Source organism: Rattus rattus, chromosome 11 (assembly GCF_011064425.1).
Source record: "Rattus rattus isolate New Zealand chromosome 11, Rrattus_CSIRO_v1, whole genome shotgun sequence".
NCBI lineage: Eukaryota > Metazoa > Chordata > Mammalia > Rodentia > Muridae > Rattus > Rattus rattus.
This window is the reverse complement of record NC_046164.1, coordinates 72,961,528-72,983,656: the sequence shown is the minus strand read 5'-3', so window position 1 is coordinate 72,983,656 and position 22,129 is coordinate 72,961,528. Positions and strand designations below refer to the sequence as shown.

The window sequence follows — 22,129 nt, the reverse complement described above, 5'->3', positions numbered from 1 at the left end:
CAGCAGAAGAGAAAGAGCAAGGTGGACCCCAGGAGACAGGCTGTATGCTGCAGAAGGTGGAGCAGAGAAGTGCCCCTTTGGAGGGGTCCAGAAGATGGTGAGAGGATCCCACTCATTGGACAGTTAGAATTTGGTTTGCTTTGATTGTGACTCTCTATGCCCTGATTTTTCCTCTTGAAGAAAGTAGTTTACAAGACCCACAGTTGAGTTTGAATTTTAATAGATTGGCTATTTTAAAGGGGCTGAAATTTTAATGTGTTTGAATTTGTAAAGACCATGGGACTTTTAAAGTCTTTTATGTTTTTAATGTGAGATCTTGGGGATGAGTAAGAAAGGAAAGCTGTGGCTTAACAGTGACGTTTGTGTGTCAGGCTGACAAGGGGTCAGTTGTCCTGGCTGGTTTGTGTGTCAACTTGGCATTAGCCAGAGTCATCAGAGAGGAAATGCCTCATGAGACCCAGCTGTAAGGCATTTTCTCAATTAGTGATCAATTCGGGAGGGCCACGGTAGGTAGTGCCACCCTAGGCTGGTAGTCCTGGGTTCTATTCGAGCCAGCCTTGTAAAGCAAGCCAGTAAGCAGCACCCCTCTGCATCAGCTCCTCCTCCAGGTTCCCGCCCTGTTTGAGTTCCTCTCCTGACTTCCTTCAGTGGACAGCAATATGGACATGGAAGCCATAAAGACCCTTTGGTTACGGTGCTTCATCACAGCAAAGGAAACCTTAACTAAATACCTTCTTTCGCCTTCTCATGAACTCCAGCAGGAAGCGAAGGAAGCCAGTTGTTTATAGACCATGACTGGACTGGACTGGACTGGACAAGAGAACCCTCAGCATACTGCTTGTGGGAAGGTTCCAGAACTTCAAACCCAACTTGAGGAAGCAGTTCGAAGTATAGCCTGAGCTAAAATAGGAACCAGGCCAGGGCAAGTGTGAATGGAACCTGTGCCCTTCTACCATTCCTAAACTCAGAGTTCTAGAGTGCCTGAGCCCATCTGGATCTGTCCACGTGACACCTCTCCAACCCCAGGGAGGCTCTGAACACAGAATCCAATTGGCTGCAAAGATTCAACCATTTAATAACAAAAGCTTCCCACCCTCACTCCTCGACAGCATCCTGAGCATAGGACGGTCAGCTATGTAGGAGGCTGTAGAAAGCTAAGGAAAATGAGGATGTCAGATGGATTCCTGGGTTAAGACTGGGTCGGGCACAGTCCCCTTTGCCCAGACAATGGCATGAACCACACAGGAGGCTGGGGCTGGCCACACACCACCGAAAGCATGACAGTGCTGGCTGATGTGTCTGTGTTTCGCTAGCTGCTTCTGCCAAGTCCAAATTTCAGTGAGGGACGACTGGAGCTCACACAGGTCTTGTCCTCTTGGCCTTTTTCTCAGACCTCACAGTGTCGTCATGGGCTTTCCTCTTCTCTGCAAGCTTGTTGGCCTGTGAGAAGGAAGGAGGAACTCAGACTGGGGTGAGGGAGGAAGTGGGCGAACAGACAGGGATCTCCTCCCTTACTGGGGCTATCGTTAGTAGCAGAGCTTCTACTCTAGAAAAGCTACCAAAGACCTCAACTTGAACCTCAGGGTAAAAGGACAGAGCTCCTACCACTGCCTAGACAGCTCGTTATTTCATGGTCTGCAAATCTCCAGCCTGGAGACTCTAGGCCTACTCCTCCATCAGCTTCTCTGAGGGAAAGACAAATTCCACCGAGCCTTTATTGGAGGATGGCACGAGAGGGAACAAGACTCCCTCCTGGGCTACAAGTAATGCTCCTAAGAACCAGTGAGAGGTTGGCGGGTCTGCTCTGGTGGTCCAGAAGGAGGTCACACTCAGTGTCTCAGAAGGACTGAGACACAGTTATGTTATTTAGGTGAGGCTGCAGCCACCTCTGGAGGCCTCAGTGCACAGCCGCTTTGTTTGGTTTTCCCTTGTCTGGGAGAGCTGCATCCTCCAGACAGCTGTGCTGCTTAGTGGTGGGGACTGTCCAGGGTGAGGCCTTGGTTTCTACTCCCAGCTACAAAAAAACAAGCAACAAAAAATCTAAAGGAAGAGGCCCAGATCAGATGAGCCCGAGTCTGTCCAGAAGACAGCCGGCAGTCCAGAGCTCTCCTGGGCAGCTCTGTGGAGGCCTCGTCCTAGGGTAGGAACCTACCTCTCGGATTTTGCGCCGCTTGCCAAACATGATCTTTTGGTAAAGGTACTTCTCTCGCTTCTTCATCATCATGATGGCCAGGCGCTTGGCCTCACTTTCTTCCTCCTGGGCCAGCCGCTGCTTGTCTTCCAGCTTCACAGTGCCGGCCATAACCTGGGGCTTCTGGGGAACAATGCAGCTGCGTGTGAACTTGGTCTCCTGGACTAGCCAGGCTGCGTCCCAGGCATGGCTCTGTCTAGTGCTACCCTACCTTCCCTCCCAGCCTCTGCTGCTCCAAGGCTGACAGGTGCGCCTCCTCCTCCTCCTCTGACTCAGCTTCCACATCTTCCTCGTTTTCCACTGCAACATCACCGTCACCTTCGTTGTCATCGTCTTCATCATCCTCGTCTTCCTCTTCCTCTTCCAAGTTTCCTGCAGACAGCAGGTGACTTGTGAAAGGCCTACACGTTTGCTCTTCCCGAGCACCAACCTGCTCTGCTGCCTAAATGCACTCCAAATGCAGCTCAAGGGTGCCCCGCCCAGGTCCCAACAGCTCCCAAAGCCCCAGCTGAGCTGCCTCCAAGGCAAACTCCGAGGCCCTTTCTTGAACGCTCTTGACACCTGTGCAAAACTGACACCTCTATGCTACACTGTTCCACTAACTGCTCCCTGCAGTTGACTCCAAGTGTGGACACCAAACTAGTACTGCAAATGCTTGAAAGGCCGAGAGCTTTCTGCTCCAGCTGTCTTGGGGTCTGACAACTCTGAAGCCAAAGGAAATGGCCACCCAGAGGAGCCTGTCCATACAAGTGCCCATCCCTGGGCAGCTCACCTGGGTCTTCTCCCCGCTGCAAAGCCAGGAGCTTCAGCTTCTCAGGGGGAATGTAATCTCCTTCCTTCTCAGACACGAAGGGTGAAAGGTGTGGGGGCAGCTGCACCCCAGGGAAGTACTCTGCCACAGGGAGGAGGAGTCGGGCATTCACACAGTCAAACACCCACTGGGGCTGTACGTAGTACCTGGTATAGAACAGCCAAAGAAATGTTGCAAGGGAATAACCAGAGGTACCACTGGATCACCAAGGCCTAGGACACACATCCTCCCACAGGTCACATGAGGGCCTTAAATATCTACCTGCCAATGATGGGGGTTTGCTGCCCCGGCCGGTCAACAATCTGGTGGGTGATGCCAGAGTCTGTGATGTCATAGGTGGCTCCGATGCACAAAGACTTGTCCCAGGATACATCCCCACCAAAACTCCTACAGAAACAGGGGAAACCATAAGCCTTTTAGGCACCAGATACCTGCCTTGGAAACTGGTTTCTTCTGGATCTACTACCTACAAACCCACTCTTCTAGGAAGTGCCTATGCCTGCCCCAGAGCTGTCTGTCTGGGATCACAGCTACACTCCTGGTTCAGTACGGACCTTGGCTAGTGACAGAGCGGCAGTTCTCCCTTCAACTGAGTGCTCTGAAGGTGCCTGCCTGAGGTCTGGCCATCACTCTGTACATAACTGCTCTGTGACAAGTGGAGACAGCCTCATGATGTTACCAAGGCCTCCAGTATGGTATGGAAGGTGGAGACTGACAGCCAGAGACACGGGCTGGCCGAAGCCTCCCCACCTGATGATGAAGGCCAACGCTTCACGGGGCACCTCTCGGTTCAGGAAGAACTTCAGGCCTTCAAAGAGCTTCTTGTGCTTTTCCTGAGCCTCCAGCTCTTTCCTTCGATCTTCCTCCTGTGCTGTCACTTCCTGCAGAGAAGGGGCCAAGCCTCATACCACCAGGCCGTCCAGCTTCACCAGAAGACAGATTGGCCCCATCCCTCATCCGGTCCCACCCTGTGCACTCCTGGAGGGCAGCACAGTGCTCACTCACCCCGTCAGTGGGAAACTCATCGGCTTCAGCCTCCTCTACAGCAGGCACCACCACTCGGGCCAGGCTGGCACTGAGGGCAGCCAGTTTCTGTAGGTAGAGAGCAGAATTGCAAGGTGGCCTGCTTGCAGGCAGGGAACCTCATCTGGGGGTGGGGTGGGGTGGGGAACAAAACCAGCCCCAGGTCACATTTGGGTCTGGGCTCTAAGGGTAAGTCTTAAGACCACCGCCTAGCAGAACACCTAACTCTCTATGGTACAAAGACTGTGTGGATGATTTAGGCCAACACCTCCTGAAGGCCCTCTTACCTCCATAGAGCTCTCGGAGTCCAGTGCATATGTGTCCTCGCTGACCTTCATCTCTGCTTGGGCTTGACTTTCGATCTGGGGAGAGGGAAGCGGACACCTACAGCCCCTTGCTTCAGTGTAGGGACAGAAGGGCTAGATCCAAGCTAGGTGAGAAGGTGCTGGGCTCTACCTTGGGTGGGTAGTGAAGGTTGAGTGACTGGTAGAGGCGGAAGTTGACGAAGCCCAGGAGAGTGGTATAGAACTCAGTGAAGGTGGCCATGACTCTGTAGTCCACATCTGTTGGATGCTGGAGGTATGAGACAGGCATATCAGCACTGTTAGCACAGGGGGCAGGTAGGTGCTATGCCCACAAACACACAGACACCTTAAGCACAAGTAAGGCTCTGGACAGAGGCCTCAAAGGCTAGAGGTACATGGAGGCCAGTTCCAGGTTCCCCATGTGATACAGGGGCCCAGGATAGAGGCAAGGGGATCTGGTCTACAGTGCTCCCCTGCGGCCTCTCCTTCCTCCTCCTGGTCCTCCCACTTCTCTCTCAATTGTCAGTGGGACATAGGGCATATGCCTTCCTCCCCACCCATCCCAGAATATGTTCAAGACCTGCTTCAGGGCTGCTCTGAGCACTAGGAGAGCAACCTTCCCAGAGCCCAGCAAGGCCTGTGTGTGGCCCATGGTCCACAGCCCAGAAGAGGTGACAGGCATCTACTGACTAAGGTGCCATCGAAAGCCAGGTATGACTAGTTGTAGCAGGATTTAGTCCCTCCATACCCTGGAGAGTCTGTGATGAAGCTCACAATTTAGCATTTCCATCTCTAACCCAGCCTAAGACTAGGCTGAAGCAGAGGTAGACAGCTCATCTACAAACTGGACCAAAGTGTCTCAATTCTGGAATAGTCCCACCCTTTAAAGTCAGAGAGGCCTACCGAAGAGCCCCCACCAAGCCTTGCTAACCACTGGGGGGCACACAATACTTAGGAAACATTTCTAAGAACTGTCAAAACTGATCATGATCACAAGGTCCCCTCAGCCTGGGGCACCAGAATTGAGCTAGTTTTCCATCTTGCTACTGGGCAGCAGCCTATGCCCCCAGGGTCTTCTGGCAGGAATTTGAACACAAACATCCTTCCCCATAGTACTGAGCAGGGCAGGTACACCCTGCCCTCCCTACTGCATTACCAAGTCCCACTGTGTATGTATGCCCAGCACTGGCTGCCCTGAGGGGCTCAGGAGGGTCCTTGTTACAACCACCCTTTGGAGAGGAAGCAGTTGGCAGCAAGCTGGGAGGAAGGAGTCGTGGGCAGCCCATGCCCTTCCCCCAGGGCCAGCTGTGTGCAGGCTGGCCCTCACAGGGCCTATTCACCACTCCAAGGACACACAAAGACCAGTCTGAGCATAATGGGGGATCGACATCAGAGAGAAGGAAAGAGAAAGGGCCAAAGAAGTTAGGCAGGAAGGAGGAGGAGCAGAGAACGGAAAGGGGAGGAAGGCTCATGTACCCTTGTTCCCCAAGCCTGCCTTTGGGAAAAGTAAAAAAAGGGACCGCTGAGCTCCAAGGCCACATCTTGTCTCAACAGAAGTGCCACTGCCAGTGAACCAGAGACAGGGCAGGTACCAGCTCCAGATACCCCCGGACCCTGGGAGCACAGAACCTCAGTTTACTCTGCAACAACTTTCTCCATACAAGGTACCCGTTCCTGCTAAATGAACAAGCAGAAAAGGACACCAAGTACCTCCCAGTCAGACAATTCCGGGGACAGACCTAGCTAAGACTAATCCTCAGGGAAGAGGACTGGGAGCTAATAAGGCTTCTACAGAAAGAAAACGCCAGAAATCTTAGCACAGCCCTAGGAAGAGCCCCAAGGATTTAAAGCGAAGCTATTAAGAGGCAAGCCATGTGCTAAGTGCCTCTCCTGTGCTCCCTTCCCTGGAATCACCCTGTGCTCCAGGCTGTAGGGGAGGATGGGGCAGGAGACAGGAGTAAAGCACTTCTGTTGTGGCATGTCATGGCAGACTAGGAATAAGGACCCAGTGGGACTGAGGAGGGTTGGGCTCTGCCTCTTGATCCAGGTGGTCACTGTACAAAACATCGGGCATCCGTGGCCTCCCAAGCTGCCCTCTCTGCCATCCAACCACAAAGGCTGCTACAATGCAGAGCCAGGACCTTTCAAGACTTCTTTTCCCTGAAGTCCTCATGGCAAGGCTGAGAAGATGGCAGCACATTAACTGAGGCAGAAAGGGGAAGGAACATGTCCAAGACCATCTAGCACAGCGGTTCTCAATGTGCGGGACACCAAAGACCACCTTCATGTCAGGTATTTTACATTTATAGCAGCAAATTTACAGTTATGAAGTGGCAACAAAAATCATTTTATAGATGGGGGTCACCACAACATGAGGAACCGTATTAAGAGACGCAGCCGGAGGAAGGTTGGGAAGCACTGCTCTAGCAGGGGTGCTAGAGTGGGACAAGCTTAGTTAGGCTTAGCCTGTGGGTCTGTGTTCACATCACACTAGAACTGTCGCTGACCAGGGCTACTGCCTGACTGGACTGAGAGGAGCACATTCCCTACTCTGCCCTCACCCCACGGCTCACCCGCACAGCAGCCAATAAGCAGGAACCCAGCAAGGGCTGGACTCCAGAAAGCACCCCACTAAACACCTTCCCAGGAAACAGCACACTTACATCATGGGAGAAAGCGTAGGGTGCAATCCACACGATGGGCTGACCCAGCACCTCAGCCTGATAGTAGATGCCTTTGATGGACAGGAAGACCTTGCGCAGGGCTCGGGCAGCAATGACGTAGTGCATGAACTCCACGGTGAGGCGGCGGCACAGCTGGATGGTCTGTACGTGGCACTTGCCCGTCCGAGGGAAGGTGGAAAAGAGGAAGCACATGGACAGGGCATCATCGAGGTCGCGCAACGCATCGATAAATGTGGGGTACCTGCGGGGTGGTGAGGGCAGCGCTCATGAACCCTTTCTGTTGGGTTCCAAGGCTCTCTGGCCACTTTGCCTCAACCCAGAGGCCGACTCCCAAGCTAGGCACTGCCATAGCTACTTCCTGACATGGTGACATGGTAACATGATGACAGCAACAAGTCTCTCGGCTGGCCACGCACCTGCAAGCAATCCTGTAGCTACTGATAACCTAGCAGGTTCCAGTGAACTCACATGACCCCCAGACATAGTGCTGGAGCCTCAGCCACTTGTTACCTTCTGTGACTGAGAGGACACCAAGTTGGTGGCTCTTTGACTCTGTCTGAAGCTAGAATCTTCAAAGGCTCACAATAAAAACGGAAAAATAGGGGGTTGGGGATTTAGCTCAGCGGTAGAGCACTTGCCTAGGAAGCGCAAGGCCCTGGGTTCGGTCCCCAGCTCCGAAAAAAAGAACCAAAAAAAAAAAAAAAACGGAAAAATAGGAAGCTGGCCTCGTAGGCCAGGAAAAGTGGGCTTCCTGCCCCAGCAGCACCTGCACCCAGGCTTGGCTAGTCACCTGAGTGGGTCTTGTCTTGCTGTCTTTCACCCCCCAGACCCAGGTAACTGACAGAACCAGCTCTAACTGGGACCATGTACACTTATTCTCAGGAACGCCATGGTAAATGAAGAAGCAGACAAAAGTGTCACTCTGGCAAGAGTGCTGGGATTAAAGGTTTGAACAATTTTTTTGAGACAGGGTCTTACCTGTCGCAAAAAGTGTCAGGGTTGGGAATTTAGCTCAGTGGTAGAGCGCTTGCCTAGCAAGCGCAATGCCCTGGGTTCGGTCCTCAGCTCAAGGGAAAAAAAAAAAAAAAAAGACAAAATAAAAAAATCAAAAAGGGTCAAAGCACCACTGCTTTGATGGTTTCCAAAAAAAGGGACAGAAGTGTGGGACACAGAAGTCATGGTACCTGCCCTGAGCCATGAGCCTAACTCGTCACTAAGCCTCATCTAGCTCCAGCCTTACCTAGAAAATGGCACTGCGAACAGAACTGCTGACTTAAGATAGGGTGTCTTTAAGCAGATATGGTGGTACATAGCTGTGGTCCTGGCACTTGGGAGACTGAGGCAGGAGTACCCTGAGTTCTAGGCTTAGTTCAGGCTACAGAGGGAACTTTCTCAAAAACCAAGCCACCAATCCACACACTTCCTGTGGCTCTAAACACACACTGAGTAAAGATGAATACTGAGGTGGCCCAGGCCCTGTCCCTACTTCCCTCCTCACACTAGGCATCCCTAAGATGCTAGCATCTAAACCACATTCTAGAAGCTTCGCTTGAAGAAAAGGGTCTACCAGGTGTGGTGGAACACACTTTTAATCCCAGCATTTGGGAGGCAAGGGACAGGCAGATTTTTGAGGCCAGTCTGGTCTACAGAGCAAGTTCCAGGACAGCCAGAGCTACATAGAGAAACCCTGTCTTAAACAACAAAGATTGTTCTGCCATGTCATAAAGGGCTCTGAAGGGCACAGACAGCACTGCTAAGCACAACTGAGAGGGCTGCCCCATGTTCAAAACCAGGCAGAGATGAAGGGAGGCTTAGCAGGGACCTGGCAGGTGATAGGTCAGCTTCCTAGGTTCCTGAGGCAGAGGCAGCATCGTCCCTCAGCCTCCTTGGTGCCTCAAAGTTTCCTACCTCCCTACTTTGTAGACAAAGCTAACACCCCAGGCCCTTTGTAAGACAAGCACTCGCTTCTTCTGGACACCTGGTTTCCCCTATACTTCGGATCTGGTCCAGGAGACCAGAGACTATTTGCTTTGTGAACGAACCCAGGTATTTGCTCCCCCACTCCCTATCTCTTCCAAGGCCATGTCATAGGCAGGACAGGAGCTACCAAACTAGGAGTTCCTGTCCTCTGGTCATTCAGTTCCTGATACCAACTGTTATCTCCCAGGCCAAGGCCCTCCATACCCCAGAAAGGAAGCTATGCCCCTTCATCTGGAACTGAAGTGTGCCTAGGCCATTACTTCACAGAACAGAGGTAACAGCCTAGGAATTCTATACCTGACTAGTTCCAGGCCAAAGTGTTGTGGGAACTATTATGAACACTGAAGAATACTTGGCCCCAATGCAGGCTTCTATAGACACCAAACACATTCCATCTACACTATAGGAACTACAAGGGTCTTCAGGCATTTGCCCATTTCTCCGGAACAGGAAAAGTCACTGATAAGCTAGTGACAGGGAAGGGTCTTTGAAAGACCAAGCAAGAAACAGTTAAGACCAGAACTCTCTTACCATGATTTCTAAGTCTGTAGTGTGGGAACTCATGGCTCTGGCTCTCCCACCATGGGTCCTTTGAAGGTGCTGCTGTCTCTGCTCATGCAGTATGTCCCTGGCTGCCCCTAACAGGTCATTTTCCAGATGTCTCTCTGGGTATGCAATCCATGTAATCCGTGCCACACACCTAAGTCCTCTCCTTGCTGCCTCACAGCCCTTACTGTACCCAGTGCTACTTATAATCATGACTGATTTGTAGCTTGGATTCTGGTCTGACTCCTCTAAGAGGACATGCACTGTCAGTCGAGTGTTGGTTCTGAACCCATTTCATCCCAGCACCAGGGCAACACTCGAGAAGCAACTGCAGCATTCTGAGGAGCAGGACTCACCGCTCCTTGACAATGTGGTCCAGTTTGTAGCTGGGTTTATTGTCCTTGAGGCGCTCTACAGCATTCCATTCGCTCTTTCCATAGGCTTTGCGGAGCTTCCGGACAAACACCTGGAAGAAGGGACCAAGGAGGCTACGACAAGGGCCTCTGAGCAGCTCCACCATGGAGACCCATGGGGCAGGGATCTTCTCAATGCTTTCTGAAACTGGTCATAGCTGTTTGCCTGTGCCAACAGGGCCCTCAGCCCAAGAGTTGCCAAACAGCCAATTCCATGGAGCTCTAGACCCATGACAATGACTAGAGGTGGCCCAGGTCCTGTCTTTTGATGCACGGATGTGTTGACACCAAGTTTTTCTGGGATGAGAAGGCTTATCAGCTGTTTCCACTGAGGCAGATCATGACTAGAAGAGCTAGTTTTTAATTACAAACTCCTATGGGCATCACCCAAAAACTAGTTGTTCACCTCCATGGACAAGAAGCTACTCAGGAAAAAAAAACAAAAAACAAAAAACAAAAACCTCAAACTATAAGGCCACATCTTCCAAACCAACAGATGATTTTCCCTCCCAAGAATTGTTCAAATAAGCCCTAGCGTTCTCAGAAGCCCAAACGGTATGTGGGATTATAAATAAATAGCAGGTCCTGGACACATTTCCCACTGCTTGCCCACTTCCGGCACTGTTTGATGTAGCTGGAAAAGCCAGCCACAGCTGCTGCCCAGACTCCTGATGGCCGCCAGGTGGCTCTACTCCTTGTAGAACCCCATTTGCAGTCAGAGGAACCAGAAACAGCATTTAATTTCCATTAGTCTACTTGCCACTCTGCACGTGGTGGAAACAGGTTTCTGCTGTCCCTGTGGCATTTGAGTGTCTATGCTTATGTATAGAACTGAAGCCTAGCAATCTGACAAACAGCAAGAATAAAGGGGCTGAGGAACGCATAAGGCACCAAAAGCCCCTGAAATGGTACCATTTTTGCCTTATGGGCAAAAAACAATAGTAATCATCTTTTTTTGAAGGGGCAGAGATGATTAACAATTATACATAGGTCCTGTGCAATCTTACTGAACCCTGGAAACATCCCTCTAGGGTAGAATGACCTCCCCCCCCACCCGCCCCAGGACTGACCCTCAGTGTGGATCAGCAACCTGTCCAAGGTCAGCGACTCACAAAGCTGCACACCCAGAACCCAGGCCTCACCTTGTACTCTCGGAACTTGTTGACGATGGGTTCATGGAGGAGGAATTTAATATCTTTGATAAGGTAAAATGTTCGGGCTGCTGTGGAACCCTTGTTAACTTTCTTCTTATGCTTGGGTTCATGAGGATAAATACCTTTCAGGATGCACAGCCGCCTGAAAGATAAGCCATCTATTAAATCGGCAAAGGGGCAAAGTCACAGCTGGGCCTAGAAATCAAGAGCGACCCAGAAGCATGGGATTCTGTGCGTAGAGATCTTTCAGGCGGGTCTGTCTGATGATCACAAGTCCCTAAACAGAGTGCAAGCAGGCAGGACATCAACAAAGCAATCAGCAGATGCCATACGAGACATATGAAAGGTAAGGACGGAGCATTTAAACGGGCCAGCCAGCCATGACTTATTCTCCTGGCGCTCCGAGGGCTCTAAGTTTAAGGCCTGTCTGAACTGTGGGAGTTTGTTCTTCATAACAAACAACAACACAACAGGCTTGGGAATATAGCTCAGTGGCAGAGTGTTTGAGGAGCATTATGTGAGGCCCTTGACTCAATGCCCACCCTGCAAAAAACAAACAAAACCCCATGCAAAAAAGAAATTTCTCTTCAATACAACAAAAATCTATAACCAAAACACACACGCGCACACGCCCAGAGGGAGGATGCAGAGGTCAGGATTCGGCTGGCAGAAGGACCCACTGACTGCAAACATCTAGAACTGACTCTACAGGACAGAGTCCAGGATTCAGGTCTTCTGTCAAAAGGGTGCTAAAAGCCCACCCTGTTCTCTGGTTTCCCCTCAGACCACACATGGCAAAGCACAGCTCACTAGAGGAGCAGTGAGGAAGAGGAGGAATATTAGAGCTCAGTGAGGCCCGGAGGCGGCTGAGCTTTAACTGAGCATTCATTACCCAGGCTCCCAACGGATCCTATTTTGTCCCTCTCCAACCTCACCTGAAATCAGGCAGGCTCAGCTGCAGCTTCTTCCGAGCTTTGTTTCGGGTGATATAATTGGTGGCAGAGCCTCGTTCATACTTAGGGAGGAAAAAAAAACAATTCTCCATTAGTGATGACTGCAGCGAGTAACATCCGACTGTGGGAAAAGTGAATTCTAGAGACAGCTAAGGTTCTGGGTAGGTGGCAGAGATATTTCCGGGATGGGGATTGCTGTAGGGAGTCAGATGACCTGACGAGGGGCTTGGCACTGTCCTTGTAGCTGCCAGCATAAAGGAGTGTATCCACACCATGCTTCAGTGTGAAGTGCTTAGCACCAGTCTACATCCTGTCTGGTATACTAGTGGTCCCATGATTCATTTCACTCGGTCCCCACAAGCTGTGGGATACGTGCGTGCCATCAGAATACCCATTTCACAGCAAGGAATGAACTCAGTACAACAGTTCACTCAAGTCACACAGCTTAAAAGCTGGGTTGGAGGCACAGACTGCTCTTCCAGAGGACCTGGGTTCAAATCCCAGCACCCACATAGCAGCTCACAATTGTTTTTAACTCCAAGATCTGACACTCTCGCACAGACACGCATGGCAAAACACCAACGCACATTAAAAAAAAAAAAAAAAAAAAAAAAGCTAGGGTTGGGCTCCAAACCCAGGCCTGAGTCCAAAGCCTGCATGTCTAACTAATCCTGTATTTTATTGGTCCTTTATAATTCCCTCATCACCACTAGACTTTTTATACCCCACAAGTAACCATTTACACTTTCCTCCCCACAGCCCCATGAAATGTTAGTATACAGATTTACTGAACATCTGCGTAGAGTATGTTCCTTTGAGATAAACTGCAAGGCACTGTAAAATCTAGGATATCTCCTGGCCACTTCCCCCTCCCTCAGGGGTACTATCACTCTAATTTAAAATGTTTGCCCTTAGTTAGACAGAAAAAGAGCATCCTGTCCCAAAGAGCCCGAAACAGTGGCTACCCATGCTCACTCCAGACAAGGTCTTCCCCTGCAGTGAGCTAGCGGGAGCATCTATACCCAGGTCCACTCTGAAGAGTCAAAGCCCCTGAACTACCTATGTAGTGCCCCCACCCTTGAAGCCATGAAACACTACTCAACCTCCCCTGTAGTTATCTACTGTCTCCTGGGAACAGGCCCATGTATGCCTTAGGGTATCCAAGGATGAGCTTCACAGTTTTCATGACAAATGTTTTCCACTGAGGCAGTGAGATGGCTCAGCAGGTAAAAGCCCTTGCCACCAGTCCTGATGACCTATGTTTGATCCCAAAACACATATAGAAGGAGAGAATGGACTCCTGCAAACTGTCCTCTGACCTCCACATGTGCCCTGTGGTCCTTGGGGGGCTACACACTCATGAACATGCACACACCAAATGTGAAAAAGTATTCCCCACAGCCAGCCACAGTGGTAAACACCTATATTTCTAATACTTAGGAAATAGAAACAGGAGGACCATGAGTTCCAGACCAGCCTGTGGTATATACAGTGAGACCTAATCTCACCACTAACCCCAAAACTGAAAAACAAAATGTTTTCTACTTTCCTGTGCCACACGTATCTCTTGTTACTGTGCACTGCCATTTTAAACACTAAACCTGGTGTACATGGTGATTTAACCTTTTGGACTAGGGGGATGTGTACTGAATAGCACAACACTTTGCTAAACACCTTACAATGCATAAGACTTTCCCACAACAATAATTCGGCCTAAAATGTCAAAATAGTTGTGAAACCCAGAGTGAAGAGTGGAACAGCTTGCTGACAGATCTCCACCTGCACCCCCAGGGCAGGTTTCCCTTTTTATTTGGAGGCAAGGTCTCAAAATGTAGGCCTGGCTGTCCTGGAACTTGCAATATTGAACAGGTCAGCCTCAAACTCATAATCTGCCTGCCTCTGCCTGCAGAGTCAGGCTTCCCTTCTTATAGTCTGTAGCTCCCAATGGCTAGCATTTACTGAATGCTTAAGAGTGTGTTAGGTTAAAAACAAATTGGGATCCTTTTTCAGGGTCTAGCCTAGTAAATGGATGGAACTAAAAACATCATAGTGAGACCAAGAAAGATATACATCCTATGTTCTCTCTCGTTAGAGGCTGCTGGGCCTACAACTTCAGAGATGAGTACATATCCTGGAGTAACTGCAGAAACCAGGAAAGTAAAAAGGGACCACTGAGTGGTGATGGGGTGGGGGGATGGACAGATGGACAGAGAGGGGAATACCAGGGAACAAATGACTAGACAGACAGATGTAAATGAGAAACTTGAGGAGAATGAAGATAAATGCTGGAGTGAAGAGGGTGAAATAACAGTAAGGATGTCTGAAAACGTCCTATGGGACCATACCATTGTCATCTACAAACAAAACAAACCTAGAATACAGACTAAGCCTGTGTGTGAATACACTTATATCAGTTAAATGGAATTCTCTGATCTGGGCTGACAGTGTTCCCTCCAAGAGTCCAAGACACTACAAGCTACTGCTGTCGCCCTTGTGACTCCCAGAGGAGGAGCTAAATCTCTACAGATAACACCATGCATTTCAGATGCAGGAATCAGAGGCCACTGAGCTGAAACTGACCCACAAGCCGCCTCCATGAGGCCCAGCTTTCATGGTACTAGGAGGAGGGAGCAACCTACCCAGCTGTGACGTCTGGGAAGCACAGCAGCAGTCAGCACAGCACAATGAAGTGAAGGGTGCAAAAGCGGTGTGAATACCATGGCTGTTACCAATAGTTTTCTTCTTTTTTTCTTTTTTCTTTTTTCTTTTTTCCGGAGCTGGGGACCGAACCCAGGGTCTTGCGCATGCTAGGCAAGTGCTCTACCACTGAGCTAAATCCCCAACCCCCACCAATAGTTTTCTACTCAGACTTAAGACCCTCTCAACACAGGAAAACTATGCCTTGCCAACTACCCTGGGCTACCCAGTCCTGAAGGAGAACCTACAACCATCACTTCATAAACCAGCATAATCCCTGACTACGTTCTAAGTACGTGTCCTTAGACCCCAGAGATGTGTAGTCCTTACCTCTCGACAAAGAAACTTCTTTGCAATAGAGACCATTACAGAAAACCACAACCAATCAAAACACAGAGTTGTGGAGCCCAATCTCAATGAATATAACTACAAAACAACTCCTACACCTCAGGCTCAGGGGCACTGTGGAAGAAGGAACTGAAAACCTTTAAGTGCCAGAGGAAAGTTTGCTGAGATGTGTATCCTAGGAGTGACAGAAGCTGTCTCAGCCACATGGCTGACTAAACATGAGCTGAACAAGAACAACAGACTTGCTCACGGGGATGGAAGCAAGCCCAAAAGCTGTGAACCCTACACAAAGAACTGCAGGCAACTAAGGAATGCTGTGAGTGGGAGAAATAGTCTTCCCCAGGAAAAAGGATACCAATAAGCTATCCAATACCAAATGGTCAGCCCTGAACACACACACACACACACACACACACACACACACACACACACACACACACGCACGCACGCACGCACGCACGTACGTATGTATATAGACTCAGCAGGTATATCTATGCACTTAGGAACATATATGTACATACATATAAGTATGTTAAGAACCATTTTAAAAGAGGCCATGAATTTGAAAGAGAGCAAGTCAAAGTATATGGAAAGGTTTGGAGGGAAAGAAAGGGAAAAGGGGATAATGTAATTATAGTCTCAAAAAAAAAAATAATTAAAGGGGCTGGGGAGATGGCTCAGTGGCTAAGAGCACTGGTTGCACTTCCAGAGGTCGAGAGCTCAATTCCTAGCAACCAAACAGTGGCTCACACCCATCTGTAATAAGATTTGATGACCTATTCTGGCCTACAGGTGCACATACAGATAGGGCAGTCATACATAAAGATAAATAAAAGATAATTAAAAACAATTTTAAAAAGTAACTAAAAAGAACAAAACAGATTGGTATCAGAAACTTGTAAGTCATCCTATCCCAAAGTCCCTTCGAGCCTACAGTCTCCTTGCAGAAGCAAGAATAACTCAGTTGATCAAGACCCTTTCTTTAGCTGTCTTCTCCACTCAGAATAAATTCCAAGCCTTACATGGCACAGCCCCCAACCTCACCTAGTCAGCCATGTTGGTGTTTTTTCAAAACCCTGCACACTGCCCACCTCTCCAACCTACTGGCCTTGGTTTCCACTGCAGTTTTCTCTGCTAAGCACTTCTGAAGGAGAAAGAAAACCAGCAAGCTTTCACATTAATTATGATTAATAAGCTTATTTAGTAAACACCAGGTTGCACAGGAAGATGAAACTCTCTAATCTGAGACAACAGAGCTAAAACGGTACTGACTTCTACTTTTGTTAACCGGCTCATCCTTTCCCCATTTCTGTAGGGAAAAAAAAGGTATAAACCTGCTTTTCTCCCTTGAGAAGTGACCACTACCAATACCATAGGATAGCAAATTCTATTGCTAAAGATAAAACTATCTTAACCAGAAACCTGGAAATTTCAGCTTCTGTAAAACATGTAAGGAGAAAAAGACCACACTAAGAAATAAGATTGTGACAATGCCTAACCCCATATAAACCACGAAACACTTCTGTTGGAGCCTGGGCCTCTTTAAGTTACAGCTGTTATAAGTCTCTCCTTTATCTGAGTGCCGAGAATTCTCTTTGGGGAAGGTTGAGGCCCATACCCCAACACTTCCATGCCCCAGACCCATCTAAAGGGTTCTGCTAGTTCAGATTTCCACTAAAATGCTACGTCAGAAGAGGACCTCCAACACAACACTAATCGAATTGTCTGTTGCTACTCTTCACTTTACTGCTCCGTCCTAGCTTACTCTAGAGCGCACTTAAGAATCTTTAGCCACGCGCAAGGCCCTGGGTTCGGTCCCCAGCTCCGAAAAAAAGAAAAGAAAAAAAAAAAAAGAATCTTTAGCCACTTTATCTGGTTACTTTTGTCCAACGGGAAAGGTTGACACCGGGAAAGCGGGGTCACATCTGATTGCTTACTTCTCAATCCCCAGTACCTAGGACTGGGCCTGGCTCAACAGAGAAAATTTCTAAGTCGTAATGATGTATTCTACGTCCCGTTGATCACTCTCTAATTGTTTGGCAGCTCAGTCAGTCTTCACAACTCCTTCCACAGAAAGCTCGTCAGAGTTCTCCGGATTCCAGGGGCCTGCGTGCAGCAGCTTTACTCCTGCGGCCGTCTCACGACCTCTCGGTTCCCACAGGCTAGGGAAAGTGACAAGTCCGAGCACCCACCACCCCTGTAACCCACTTACCTTCTTCTTTTCCAGACCTCCCATAGCTCCACGTTGAGAAAGTCCTGAAAGCGGAGCGGAAAGGCAGAGCTACTTCCTACCGCACGTGCCCCGCTTAGGGCCCTGAAGGACCCCACGCCGCCAACTCAGGGCTGTCCGAAAATATGCCTGTGCATGTCCAGAGAACGTTGTGCTTTTTGTGACCTCATTATATACGACCAAAGTCTCTAAAGCTCAGAAATTGTGGTAGTTCTTTCAGTCCTTTTCCTAGTTGCCAAAATCTATATAGACAAGCTTTAAACCAACATGGAAACTTAGGCAGTTTTATAACCACCCTAGACAGAGTTGTTTGACCACGCGAGCCCCAGTGCATTTCGGGATACAGCAGGACTGAAAGCTGGGAGACAGCCCCACGCCTTCTGGGATGCTGAGGGCTCTGTAGTCTGGTCTGAACTCAGAGATCCGACTGCCTCTGCCTCCAGAGTGCGGGAATTAAAGGTGCAGATCACCACGCCTGGCTGATGTTTTCTTTAAAAACAAAACCAAACACCCCTCCCCCGGAAATGTTCACTAAATCTAAAGCTACTAGCTTTTGTAATGCTAGACTGACTGGCCAGTGAATTTAAGGGTTGAATTGTCATGGCAACGGTTGCTAGGCGTTGTAAACCCAGCTGGCCAGGATTTTGTCTTGTTGGCCTTAGGCTCAGGGGCACCTAGTTTGTTTGCTCATGTTAGAATAAAACAGAGCAAAAGGCTACCTTTTACCTCACACGGATAGAAAGGCCTAAGGAACCACTTAAATTTGGGGAATGAGTTGAGACACAAGGAGCGGATCTCTATGAGTCCGAGGCTAACCAGATGCATGTTGTGAGTTCCAGGGTAGCGAGGGTATTAAGTGCCACATTGTCTCCCCCCCCCAAAAGAAAGAGAAAGAAAGAGAGAAAGAAAGAAAGGAAGGAAGGAAGGAAGGAAGGAAGAAAGAAAGAAAGAAAGAAAGAAAGAAAGAAAGAAAGAAAGAAGGAAAGAAAGAAAAAGAAGACAGAAGGCATAACACCCTGGTGGCGCCTGTAATCAATCACAGCGCACAGCAGTCTGAAGCTGGGAGATCCCAAGTTTCAGGCCAGTCTGGGCTAGAGATAGTGTCTCAAAACAGCGAAACCAAGAAAACAAAACAGAGCTGAGGAGACGACCCAGTGGACAGAATTCCACTGCAAGCATAAGGATGTGAGTTCAGATTTGCAACACACACATAAAAGTTGTAGTGACAGCCGGGCAGTTGTTGCGCGCAGGCGCTCAGAAGGCAGAGGCCTTCCGGTGGATCTCTGAGTTCCAGGACAGCCAGGGCCACAAAAGAAACTGTCTTGAGAAAGCAAAACAAAAGTTGCGGTGGGGGCCTGTAATCCCAGACCTGGTAGGAGGGAGAGGGAAATCACTAATTGGACATGGGATAATTGGGTCCCTTAAACTCACTGGCCAGTCAACCTAGCATTACAAAAACTAGCAGCTTTAGTTTAGCGAGCATTTCTGTTTGAGAGAGAGAGAGAGACAGAGACAGAGACAGAGAGACAGAGAGAGACAGAGACACAGAGAGAGACAGAGACACAGAGAGAGGGAGACAGAGAGAGACAGAGACAGAGAAAACATCAGCCAGGCAACTTTAATCCCAGCACTCTGGAGGTAGAGGCAGTCAGATCTCAGGGTTCAAGGCCTGACTAATCTACAGAGCTATTCCAGGAGAGCCAGGGTCATGCAAAGAAATCCTGTCACAACAACAAACCACCAAAACAAAACAACCAGTCAACACTATTCACACAGGTATGAACATAAGTGAGAGGTGAAACCTACTCCATCTTGGGATAGGCCTTCATCTTGAAGAAAAAAATAAAAACCCGAGAACATGACCTGCAGTAGAACCCAAACTGCACCCACGTACCAGGAAGGACCTCATAGCTTATCCTTGGCCAGAGTCACTCCCTCGCTACTCCATAGCAACAGTTAATCAAAGATTAGTCCGATTGTTTCAGATGTACTTCCAAACCATCTGTGATTGTATACAGTCTTTCTTCAGAGCACCCACCTGTTGGCTTCTTGTCATTCTATTAGATGCTTGCCAGACTGAAGGCCCCTCCCTCACCCCCTCACTTGCTCCTATTGTTCTATAAAAACTTGTCCTGCTAAGGGTTTGAGGCTGCCCCCCCCCTTCCCATCCTTCCAGCCCTGCTGTGTCAGGGTTGGGTTGGAGGGGAACCCAAGCCTGAGTTTGTAATAAAAAGACTCTAATGCTGTTACATTGGAAACGGCTCCTTGGTGGTCTTTTGGGGTTCACGAGCGCTTCCTAGCACAACAATAGGTGCTCACACCCACATGAACTCTGAACTGTAACAGCTCTGAGGGGAACGATATCAGTCAGGAGCTAAGGAATACCACAAAGTCACACTGCACAGCAAACTTCACAAGAAATTCATTGGGAAAGACACAAGAAAATGGTTGCCTCTGCTTGGGAGAGAAACACTAAAGAACTAAGCTGAGGCAGGCTTTATATAGGGTTTCTTGAGGGTGGGGCTTTCCAGGGTGGCCTGGGATTGGTGGGGTTTTGTGGCCCCATTTTGGGCTTTTTATCTCTGTGGTCAGAGTTTGGCAAACTGCCTCTTGATAGGCTTTTAGAGTAGTCTGGCTGTTCTGCACCTCAAGGGGCTCCCTCACACACACGCCTAAGGTTGAGCAGAACTGGGCAATTCTGGAATGTTCTTTGTTTGTTTGTTTTTTTTTTTTTTGGTTCTTTTTTTCGGAGCTGGGGACCGAACCCAGGGCCTTGCGCTTCCTAGGCAAGCGCTCTACCACTGAGCTAAATCCCCAACCCCTGGAATGTTCTTAAATATATATTTAACACATCTGAGCTTAAAAGCTAAACAAGATCACAAGTTCCACACAGATTGAGGACGTAGCTCCATAAAGAAAGCACCCGCGGGCAATCATGACTCGTTCAGATCCTCAGAGCTAAATCTGTTATTCTGTGACTCCTATGACAGATAGGAGCCAGACACTGGAGAGATCAGCTAGAGTATGCATCTCACTGATGCACACGTGTTCCCTGCAACAGTACACTGTCTCCAGCAGTGGGAGAGCAGGGGGACCAATACCTACAGTTGTCCTCTGACCTCCACACTCATACCATGGCTCTCGTGCACCTACACTCCCAGACAGGAGTGTGCACACACATGTATACTCCCCATACACAGTATACACAGTCAGATGAAAAGACAAGTTCCATGATGTCTCCCTTAAGGAACAATCACAGGATATGTATATTCACGCTTGCTTTAGGCTGTTTTGTGTGTGCAATGGCAGAAATATAGATGTTTTGTGTCTTTTCAAGGTGGTAAGAGTTATTTAATAATCAATAAATTCACAGTCTGTCAGTTTCTTTGGCTGCAGTCTGTCAACTGATCCCAATTTTGTTTGCTAGCCAGTCACTGGCAATCACAGGTTCTTTGTTCTAATCTTTTTTTTTAAGATTTCTGCATATATGTATGTGCACCATATTTGTGCCTGGTGCCCTTACAGAGGCTGGTAGAGAGCACTGGATTCCCTAGGACTGTAGTTACAGTTGTGAGCTACTATGCATGTGCTCGAACCAAACCCAGGTCTACTGCAAGATCAGCAAGTGGTAAGTCAACCCTCTAAGCCCCTAAGAAGTTGTTTTGTTTTGTTTTTTGTTTGCTTTGTTTTTTTATTTTAAGTTTAAAGTCACGGCCCATGTAATTTTACCTGACCCAAGGTCATGTTCAAAGAAGTTAACCCCTTAAACGCTACTGAATGCTGAAGCAATTTGAATTCTATTTTTTATTCTAAAGCTAAAATACAAACACACTTCAACAATCCTACAAACATGAAACACAAGATGAAACCTGGGAGCAGAAGAAATGATGTGGGAAAACGCTGGGAAGTTTTCGAATAGCTGTGAGGAAAGTCAAGGCTTGGACATCCACAGCATAAGACAGAGGCGAGCGGGGGTTGGGGATTTAGCTCAGTGGTAGAGCGCTTGCCTAGGAAGCGCAAGGCCCTGGGTTCGGTCCCCAGCTCCAGAAAAAAAAAAAGAACCAAAAAAAAAAAAAAAAAAAAAAAAAAAAAGACAGAGGAGAGCGTTTGGGAAAGAAGTGGAAGGCAGCGCTGGGGTGGTGACGACCAGCATGCCCATGACCCTGCTCTCTATCCCCAACTCTGGGGCGGGCGGGCGGGGGCGGGCGGGGGGAGGAAATCCATGCAAATGAAAGAAAAAGACCAGCAGACAAGAAGAGGAGGACACCGAGGCTAAGGGGTGGCAGAGAACATTAAGGTACCCATTATGGGTTGGGGATTTAGCTCAGTGGTAAAGCACTTGCCTAGCAAGCTCAAGGTGAGCTTGCCCTGGGTTCAGTCCCCCAGCTCCGGGGGAGGTACCCATTATGCCCGGAAGATGGAGGGTGTGACTTGGTAAGAGAGAAGCAGCTGCAGACTGCAGCAATGGCCGCTCCTGAGAGGAGCAGGGAGCAGGGCCCCTCCCACTTGATCCAACGATGCTCCCGCCCTGAAACTCAATTTTTAAAGATGAGGCACTCCATCTTCTTTTCATCCTGACACCCATCAGTCCTGTGCAGCTGGCTCTGCACAGGAAGAATCACATTAGAAGAAGACAGACTGTGTTGTCTCTACCTCAACGCTGAGGAGTCAGGGGAAGACTCAGAGGGTGGGATCCAGAAAAGCCATTGGACAGTCAGGTCTGGAGCCCAAGTAGAATCATCAAAGTTGGACATTTTGCAATTAGGGGAACTTAGAGAAGTGAAGGGTCTTACC

At 49.0% G+C, this 22,129-nt stretch overlaps 1 protein-coding gene across 1 annotated transcript; it reads right to left on the bottom strand.

The window, feature by feature from the left end:
• Positions 1-1,045: 1,045 nt before the first annotated feature.
• On the bottom strand, positions 1,046-17,405 carry Pes1 (pescadillo ribosomal biogenesis factor 1). The gene is made up of 14 exons (XM_032916532.1): positions 17,318-17,405; positions 12,043-12,122; positions 11,096-11,249; positions 9,897-10,006; positions 6,994-7,255; positions 4,482-4,598; positions 4,313-4,387; positions 4,008-4,094; positions 3,753-3,883; positions 3,264-3,389; positions 2,964-3,148; positions 2,403-2,563; positions 2,153-2,314; positions 1,046-1,440 (listed from the first exon to the last, which is right to left on the bottom strand). Exons 1-14 carry the CDS (start codon positions 17,339-17,341, stop codon positions 1,357-1,359), a joined length of 1,758 nt encoding a protein of 585 aa, XP_032772423.1. The 5' UTR covers positions 17,342-17,405; the 3' UTR covers positions 1,046-1,356.
• Between the last annotated feature and the right edge of the window lie 4,724 nt (positions 17,406-22,129).